The 10,114-nt window shown below is 36.7% G+C and overlaps 1 protein-coding gene across 1 annotated transcript in view; it reads left to right on the top strand.

Moving 5' to 3' along the window:
* The window catches only part of cacna2d1a (calcium channel, voltage-dependent, alpha 2/delta subunit 1a), a 62,121-nt gene that overhangs the window by 45,542 nt on the left and 6,465 nt on the right, over positions 1 to 10,114 (top strand). Inside the window, 16 exon segments of the mRNA XM_079624228.1 lie at positions 5 to 54; positions 152 to 243; positions 245 to 254; positions 2,726 to 2,807; positions 3,258 to 3,323; positions 3,412 to 3,515; positions 3,596 to 3,667; positions 4,018 to 4,085; positions 4,283 to 4,321; positions 4,803 to 4,874; positions 6,556 to 6,708; positions 7,492 to 7,544; positions 8,169 to 8,224; positions 8,615 to 8,741; positions 9,081 to 9,193; positions 9,936 to 10,018. Coding sequence (XP_079480354.1) covers positions 5 to 54; positions 152 to 243; positions 245 to 254; positions 2,726 to 2,807; positions 3,258 to 3,323; positions 3,412 to 3,515; positions 3,596 to 3,667; positions 4,018 to 4,085; positions 4,283 to 4,321; positions 4,803 to 4,874; positions 6,556 to 6,708; positions 7,492 to 7,544; positions 8,169 to 8,224; positions 8,615 to 8,741; positions 9,081 to 9,193; positions 9,936 to 10,018 — 1,240 coding nt within the window.

The raw sequence follows: 10,114 nt of genomic DNA, 5'->3' as shown, positions 1-10,114 counted from the left end.
AAAGCCTGCAGGTGGACAAATTTGAAGAGTATGGATATACTCTAATAGCACCCAGGTCAGTTTCTTAAAGGGATAGTTCTGTGACTGACTGTTTACTTTCCTTCGTGTTGTTCTCCAAATGATTCTGAGAAATGTTCCTCTCGTGTTTTAGGAGCTTACTGCACAGATCTGAAACATCAGAGTGACAACAACACACAATTTCTCATCGACTTCAACCAATACATTGACACAAAGACCCCCAACAGACCCGCTGTGTGAGTATCTTTCTGGTTCAAATCCAGAACTGAGCTGTGACAGGGAGTGTGATGGTACCATAGCTTATAGGCCAGGGATTCATACCGCCAGTTCAAAGATCATTGGGCTCTCTCATGCGGTCATAATCTAGATTAAAAACATGTCTTTTGAGCGACCAACTTTACTTAAAAGTAGTAGCTTCTATTAGCTATTAGCTAATAAATGTATATATTTCATAACTATTTTTTATTTCACTCATTTTGTTTCATAATTCAAACTTTGTTGCACTTAATAATAGTATTTTTAAAATATCACATTATATTAATAAACAATGCCATTACATATTTAATACTTATTTGTAATTTGTAGATGTAGTTTGTAACAGTGTTATAAATATTATTACTTAATATTTCAATTACGCATTTTAATGCATAATTAAAGAGATTATAATTAACTCATGAAATATTATACATATCATATTTTTACATAGAGTTTTTTTAGATATGCAATATTATAGTATTACAAATTATTGCAATGACACGTTTTTTATATATTTTTTTATCACTACATTGGTTAACACTTCTTGTTGTACACGTTACTGATTATAGTAAAGATAGTAAATGATGCGTAATTATAAGCATCTAATCCTAAACCAAATTTTTAAATAGTTTTTTAAATACAGTATTTTAAGTATTACTACATCACAGTATTACTAAATAATACCATTACACATAATACATTTTACAACTTTTCTTAACACAGGTGTTATAAAATAGCACAACATTGTATTGCTACACTGTAAAAAAAGATCAATAAGTTATGATAACATATGCTTTTACATTGCTTAGTTTAACTCATCAAAATAAGTTAAGCCATTTTCAACTTTTTAATAAGTTATACAAAGATTCAACACATTTTTTTAAGTCAGTTTAATGTGATTTAAGTTTAAATGACTTGACATGAAATGACAGTTTAACACAATATATATATATATAATATTATATAATATTGTATGTAAATTTTTTTTTACTAAATAATGCCTAAACGGTTAAAAATCAAGTAATAGCCATATTTTTTAGCATTATAAAATTAAAATAACTACATAGACTTAGGATATTAGATTAAAAATGGAATCAATTTAAGTTCTTGCATAGATTTAATATTTTATTCACAATCAAACTGCTTTTGGTTTAAAACCGTGACATCAAAAGCTGTTCTCATACACCTTTTTCTTGATTAAATTCGAGGTTTTGTGGTGTCAGTTTCAGTCTAATTATATTTATTGTTCTCTTGTTGACCGTGTTAATGCTAAGTAAACCTCCTCCCTTTGCCCCCACACACCCCTCACCTTCCTCTCCACAGGCCGCTTTGATCTCACCGGGATCTATTGGTGCTGCGGTAATCACTTGGTTTGGTGCACATGTGTTGAATGTGTAGGTTTGGCCGTAATACTTTATACCTACGAGCCCACCCCCCAATTCGGCACCAATTACCCCGTGTGAAAGAGGAAAAGCAGGACATGTCACAGAAAAAGAGAGAGAGAGGATGTGTGCTGGTACATTGGTCAAGGACATTAACTTAACTTAACAACTTAACTACTTAACTTAAATATTTAGATTTATAATATATTAATGTTTATTAATGCTCCAAAAGAAATACAACAGAGCAAAAATTCACTCACATTCACCAACAGACAATGATTTTGACTTATGTCTGGTTTTCTTTCTTTTTTTTTTCGTCTTCCTCATGAGCACAGACAATAAAATGTTGTAACCGGCAAAACACAGCACTGTAAACGCTCAATTTTGGGGCTATTTGTCACAGAGGCCTGGTATTTTAAGTCCACGATTTCCTCGCTGTCAAACACAGGCGGATCAGTTGAATTGTGTTCTTGCGCTGCTCTCAATCAGGTCCTAATGAAAAGCATGCGGCGTGCAAAGGGGGGGCGGAATAAAGTTGTACGCCAGCTGCTCTTTCTGAAGTGTGTGTGTTTTGTCGTAAAGACTTTGCGGTAATGAACTGCAGTGCGATGTTATAAAGCACTTTAATGTTCTGAAGGTACCCGCACCAAAAAAAAAACGAAAAACCTTTGAACACTTACTGGCGTTTCATACCGCCGAAGAATACAATCGTGTTTCACGTCTCGGAAAATTAATCTGCGTGTTACTTTCCCCGACGCGTCTCACCGCCTCGTTTTTGCGTCACTGTCTCGCTCTCTTTTTATGAAGTTCTACTTCTTTATGACTTTGGCATGGGTTGCCTCTAAGGTCAGAATGTGGAGCCTGTTCTTACTCATGACCAACAGGTGTTTATGCATTCATCAAGTCTAAGGTGAAGCTTATAATGACGTAAAGCTTTGTTTTGTGCCTATTGATCCTCCGTTAGGGTTTGCTCCTAGTGTGAGGGTCATTTTGATACTCGGGCGATGGACGATTGTAAAGGAATGGCGATATGTCAACTGAGGCTTTTTTATTTGTGTATTGTTCCTCAGGTGATATGGACCTAATAAACAGGATGCTGCTGGACGCTGGCATCACCGCTGAACTGGCCAAACACTGGAGCGAACAAGGACTGTGAGTTGCACCAAATTATAAAAAATGCACACACAAAAAAGGCCACGTTCACTTAGGATAGACAAATTTCAGTCATCATTTACTCTCCTGATGTTGTTCCAAACCTGTTTGACCCTCTATAAAAACATTTTTTTTGTGGAACACAAATGTTTTGAACTATGTTCACGCTGCTCTTTTCCATACACTGAAAGCATATAGTGATCAGGGGCGGTTAAGTTTCAAATTGGACAAAAGAGCATCTTAAAAATGGCTTTTTTTGGTGCTATTTTGTCCTTTTAGGAGTTTGGGCACTGTATGCTTTTACTGTATGGAAAAGAGTAGGATGAACATTCTGCTAAGCATCTCCTTTTGTGTTCCACAGAGAGAGAGAGAAAGTCACATGAGAAGCATGAATTTTTCTGTCAACTTCATATATTTAAACACTGATTTTTTTGTGTGTGTGGTTGTCAGGAATGACAGAATCAAGGCTAAGTTTGTGGCGACAGATGGCGGTGTCACTAGAGTCTATCCTGCGAGGTAAATCTGTTATATATTTTTTTACGTTTTAGGAATAGCAGGCAGACCCATAGGATTGGCCCATTGTCTCTGTGTATGTGTTTTGCAGTGCTGGTCCAGAATGGACAGAAGATGCAGAAACTTATGAGTCCAGTTTCTATAAGAGAAGTCTGGACAATGATGTTTATATATTTACATCATTCACAAACAATAGTAAGTGTTTGTGATGATTATACAGGCACATACCACTTTTCCTATGGATTAATGGACATTTTCTGTCCTCTCTTTATTAGAAACTCAAGATTCAGTTTTAGCGAGCAGAGCGATGGACCTGAGAATTGATGAATTCACGCTAAAACCAGCAGGTGAGAGTCTGACTTTATAGTTTCAGTAATTACCATAGGAATATACTGTAGATAGCCAGTGGTTTGGAAAGATACAACATAGTATGAAGTGATAAACCAACATAAAAGCCTAGTCAAGTAATCTGACGATATTTTAAATATATACGGTATATAAAAAACCTGTTGGACATTGGCCATTGGCCATCTTGCTCCCTAGATATTGGCACCAACATTATCAGTAGAGCTAATAATATACTAATAATAGATTACTAGTAATAATCGGATGAATCTTTATGGTTTGAATTGTTGTCTATTTAAGAATGTGAACTGATGCAAAATTTTAAACTAAACTCATTTTTGTTATGTTTCAGTTGTCGGTGTAAAACTGGATATACAGAGCTGGATGGAAAGCTTCATGAACACTACAATTACGCCTAAAGTGAGTGCAAAGAGTTAACGTCTATATTTGTTAATAAAAGTGTTATTATGTGTTGTTATCTAAATGTAGATGTGAAAAAGAACATGCACAATTAAATATCCAATATGAGCCAATATGTCCAATGTCTACCAATAAATAAAAGAAATCTCTAATATTGACTGATGACCGATATTGTATTTGTAAATCTTCCTGCACAGTGTGTTGGTGAAATCTGTGGGTGCAGGAGAAATGATGCGGTAAGATCATATTTATTTGTTAGATCTGAAGAGATGATATTATCTATATTATATGCAATACCGTTTGACATTGGTTAGATCAAAAATACAGTACGAAACAGTAATGTGAGATATTGTTACAGTTTAAAACAAGTGTTTTCTGTTTTAATATGCTTTAAAGCCATATTTTCAGCATCATTCAGAAATCATTCTAATATGATGATTGCTGCTCAAGAAACATTTATTATTATTATCAGTATCTTATTAAAAATCACTAAAGAATCCTGAAAAAACTTTCCACAAAATATTAAGCGGCACGACTTAATATTTTGTGGAAAGTTTTTTCCGGATTCTTTAGTGATTTTTTTTTGTGATCATGTGAATACATTGTTGCACAATAAAAGTATTAATTTCTTAAAAAATAAATAAATAATCTTGACTCCAATCTTTTAAAGATTAGTGTATATTACTCTAAAACTGTGTTTATCTTTTTCTCACAAAGTATCTGGACTGTGTACTTCTGGACGATGGAGGCTTCCTTGTCATGGCCAATCAGGACGAGCACATGAGTATGGTGGGCCTCTCTTTCTTACCCAATCAGAACCTCTCCATTTTGCTTCCATTCCACATTCCCCTTCTTTGACCCCTGGAGAGCACCCACCCAACCCCACCTGCACCCCGCCGGCAACAGCAGTAGAGTAAATGTTTAAAGTTAGGCTCAGTGAGGGAAACCAATCAGAGCAAAGTGTGTGCGGGATAAATCACGGCCGGAGTGTTTGGCAGCAGGACCGAAGCCAAGGGGACCGATTGTGCCCTAAAATCCCGTCTCCTCCCCTCCGTGTGGGCAGACTCTCCAGGGGTCGGCTAGGACCGCACATTCATTACGGCTGTTATTGCACGGGGAGCGGCGGCCGTTCTGTACACTCTAGGATTTATGTCACCTTTGGACTGACTTATAGTCTCGGACGAACGCGCTCTTACATTTTTACGTCTAATACGAAGCTGGAAGCTAAGCTGTGTGTGTTCGTAACAGTAACCAGAACAGGGGCGTGTTTTTTTATTTTATTTTATTCCTCACACACTCGTGGTCGGTATCACACCTCAGAGATTTCCTGGGCTCTCAGACAACTCTTTCTATGGTTTAAATTATGGTAATGAAGTAGGTTTTCCTAATAAGATTAGAAGAGATCCTGTCGGCCCCCTGAGCACGGTGGGCTCCACACTCTTTAAACACACAGCATGTAGTTCACAGCGTGAACTTATTCTACACATAAGTACAGACAGACATCCTCATCCTCATAGTGACACATGCCTGCTATTAAACTATAGGACAATGTTGCTAAGTCAACATTTTTTCAATTCACTATTTTGAACACATTCTGCAGAATTTTCCCATCAATCAGTGTGGAAAATATGAAAAAAGTTGACAGATACCATCTGCTTCCATTATTTATTTTATTTTTTATTTATTTTATTTTAAATGTATTTTACCTTACCTTACCTTACCTTACCAAACTAAACAATGCGCTTCACTGACAACGAATCAGATTCAGAAAGCCGCACTTTGTCCTGCAGAAAACTGCTAATAGTTGACGACTCACTCTTCGGGAGCAGATGGATGTGTATTCAAAGCTTGATCCCTTAGACTGTTTGTAGCTCATCTCAGGACATCTGCAGAGCAAATGGCGAATAAACAAACATTTCATTTTGGCTTTAAATTATGTTAACTGAAAAACAGAAATAGCCTTTGTATACTTTTTTTTTTCAGTGGTAAATCTTCAAAGTCTGTTACTGTTTCTTTTTAAAATGAAGATTCATGAGGGGCTTACAATTGTCCCCAGAAATAAGATAAATCTGTCTAAACCTTTCTTTTGGAGATATCTCCAATTAGAAAAAGGATTCAACGATTTGTTTGTGCGGCGTTTGCTGAATTTCGTGGAAAAAATCCAGTAATTTCAATACGCTTAAGGGCGAAAGATTTCCCCACACAGATTTTGCAAAAGGTGCACGCAGTGTTGACCAATTAAAGGCTGCTTGATTTGAAAGTGACTGTGTGAGCTTGGCAATGCTACACTTTTGGTAATAAACAATGGAACTTTTTGCCAGCAAAATTGTCCGTAATGTCGCTAATGTGGCCGCAGCTTTAGTCTTTAGTAATTATAATTATCCCAGTTATAAAACAACAGAACTCTATGGTACAGTTATGACCCCTATTTTTATGTAAACATGTATTTGTGCATTTTCTGTGTTTTCAGATCGGACAGTTTTTCGGTATGATTGACCCCAGCCTAATGAGAAATATGATGAATGTCTCCCTGTACTCACTCAACAAAACCTATGACTACCAGGCTCTCTGTGAACCCACCAAAGAATCTAAAGCTGCCGCTGGTCTCAGATCAGTCTACGTGGTGAGTTTCATCTTCTTTTGAATTCATTGTAGTTCCTCATGACCAAAAATAAAGTCAGTGTAAAGTCAGTGTTTACAGCAATTCACTCACAATGAAAGTCTATCCCGTAGCGTAGTGGTTTGCGTGTTGTCTTAAAACTGTTTTGGCGAAGTTATCACTTGTAAATAAGGATTTGCTTATGTAGCACATTTTCCTCTGAATATAAAGTTTAGTCATGCGGTTAGTGAACTTCGTGTTATTGTTCCATATCACACTGATAAGTTAGCCTCACGATACTCTCTCTGATCTGTGTGACTTGAACGATTACGACCTTGTCTTACATGGTGACTAAATCTCTCAAAACACGCACAGTCAACCATGAATCATCACAAAGAGACACTTCCTCTCTCATGCTAATCAGAGCAGCGTGTGCGGCGGCTAATCGTCCCCTGAGCTCATTCGCTTAGCCTTGTTTGTGGATTTATGCTTGCATCTGCTGAGCTTTCGTCTAATATCTCCCGTATTGTTTGGCACGGGGTCCTTTCTGTCTGGCAGGGTCGTAATAGGGGCCCCTGCCAATAAAATCAGGATGTTTTGGTGCTTCTCAGCTCCGGATATGCAACTTGCAAAGTTAGAGAAGAATGTCTGAGAGAATGAGAGTTTAAGGTGCCAACATCCCGGAGTTTATGCTGCGAGATGCAGCTAATCTATTGATTTTATTCGGGATGGTTTGCCCACAAGGACATTTTAGGTGCCCCCGGAATTGTTGTGTAGATTTAATATTATGTTGTTTGTCCCTTTTAGCCCACCATAGCCGACATCCTGAACATTGGTTGGTGGGCTTCTGCAGCAGCCTGGTGAGTGAAGAAGTGTTTTTGAAATGTTGCCCTAATTCACTTTCTTAGTTCAAACAAAAACAAAATTATGGTATAATTTACTAACCCTCATATTACCTTCCTTCTGTGGAGATCCTTTTATGTTTTGTATTTGGACCCTATTATATCAAAGACTACAGAATAACACAAGACATAAAACACATTTTATTGTTTTGAATGAGGGAAAAGTGCACCGCTCAACATGGCGGAATAAGTCCCGCCTTCTAAATTAGAGCCAATCGGCGATAGGTAAAGTCATCGTGTCACTGCAGCTGTAGAAACGGTCAGACCCGCTCTTCCACTTGATCCAGCCTGAAAAATGTCATTTTCTGTCATGATTCGAGCATTTAAAAACATTTATGAGACAGTTGTTGTCAGATTTCATTGGTGATTTCAAATATGAAATTTAATCGTAAGCTTGGCGAACAGTTTTGGAGAATTTGATGTTTCCCCATTCAAATTAGTAGCTCCACTTGCATGCCAGAGAGGCGTTTCAAAGATGGCCGCCGAGTGAAATGACTTGTCTTAAAGGGACTTTGCTATTATATAGACAAAAGCAGTTGAAACATTTCTTAGCGGAATCAATATTTATTTTTATTTCTCCAGGTCAATATTGCAGCAGTTGTTTGTCAGCTTCACATTTCCTAATTTCCTTGAGGCAGGTAAGAGCCTGACGTTAGTAATTAAATGCTGTGAATCCATGATTAAGCCATTGCAATTTGGCAGTTGGCCTGTTTTTATTATCCTCTGGTTTATCTAGAAATGCTAATGAATGCTAAAGATGAAATTGTGTGCAAAGCGTGACCACATATTCATTAGACTGTTTCAGAATGTCAAAATACAATAAATGTAATAAGAAGAATGGTGTAAATTTTGACTGTATTCGGTGTACTTTGGGAAATTATTATTTTTCTTGTATTTTTATTTTTATTTTATTGGCTCATTGACTTTTCAGCAGGGTTTTTTTAGACACTGAATCAACGTTAATTAAAAGAAACACTGAAAGTATTGTAGTTCACTGTAATTGAATTGCGACTGTGTTTTGTTCGCAGCGGAACAAGATGATGGCCTGTCTGAAATACCACATAAAGAGAGTTGCATTAAAGAGCAGACGCAGTATTTCTTTGAGAACAACGAGACAACTTTTAAGGGGACTGTTGAGTGTCTAAACTGCTCTAGGTAAGAAATGGAGACCATTTTGGAAATTTAACTTAATCATACAAAATACAAACACAGCAAATTATCTTCATTTGGGAGCCATTTTCAAACAAATATTGATTGAGATTGATTTGATGAATTAAATGCCAAATCATGTAACACTAAATAAATAAATTAAATATGTATTTATTTAGATGGCATATCGTATAATGATAAATAAATTCAATAGAATATTTTATTATGTAATTATATAATGTTTTTAATATATTGTAGGCCCAATTCTTAATGATCAAAGTGATTTTTTTTATCACAGGTGAATTGTCCCCGTCAGGTTGTGTATATTTTTGTTTTTATTTTCAGGCAGTTCATAGCTGAAAAGCTTCCGAAGACAAATCTGGTGCTTATTGTTGCTGACACACAGATGAGTTGCCAGATATGTGATGAAAATCCATTCTCCCAGGAAGAAAAGCCTTGTATCCTTCATACACATACAAACAAACTTGCCATTTGGTATTGAAACACACAATGATGATGATAACTCATTAGGTCACTCTGTCAGTGTTGGGAAGGAAGTTAAAAAAAGAACTAGAAATGGCTTTTCCAGTAACTCTTTGTGTCTGATTCATTTTAGTTAATCGCTTCATCCAAACAGCTGATTTCAGTGAACTGGGAAAATGGTTGACCAGTCATTATCCAACATGTTTATCTCATCAAATGCCTCAATTTACTTGGAAATACTTCACATATCAAGGTCAAATGGGTTGCGAAGTTTTATCTGTACTTTAAATAATGGGACGCTTGTATTCTGGTGTCTCCATCAGGCTACATTGCTAGCTAAACTAGCAAGACTTGAAGAGTTGTACCAGAAAAATCAACAGCTAGACCACCAATACCAGACCTGCATAAACCAGAATGGACCAGCTTTTATAAACTCTTTTTATTTTCAGCTGGGGTGTCTTAAATCCATTTAGGTGAATTGGTGACATCGTATAATTTGATATGTCCCAATGACATTTAGTTTTTTTAGGGGTGTAGTTGAGTTGGACCTCCATGCTTTTCTTCAAAAAATCGTTTCCATACCACTCGCATTGTCCGAATTCATACGAAATCACCACCTCATAAAATAGTTAACTTTACCCATAAATTCAGATTTAGATTAGCTTAAATCTCACTTAGAATATTAGCATGATATTGTTCCTGAACTTGGGCTCACAGCTCCGGGTCCAGATCCCTGCCAGCTAGCCCAGAACCCACGGTATCGGAGAGGTCCGAAAGAGTGCTTTGACAACAACAAAAATGTAAGTCACCCAAACACCTTCTTCCGGCAAGATCCTACTACAGATTGAGACCAAACTAGCGTTCAGCACGACTTGATGTGCATTATGCCTGGATCT

The sequence above is a fragment of the Phoxinus phoxinus genome, assembly GCF_949152265.1.
Source record: "Phoxinus phoxinus genome assembly, chromosome: 9".
In the NCBI taxonomy this organism is placed as follows: domain Eukaryota; kingdom Metazoa; phylum Chordata; class Actinopteri; order Cypriniformes; family Leuciscidae; genus Phoxinus; species Phoxinus phoxinus.
The sequence above is the reverse complement of the archived record's forward strand: the minus strand, read 5'-3'. Positions and strand labels throughout refer to the sequence as shown.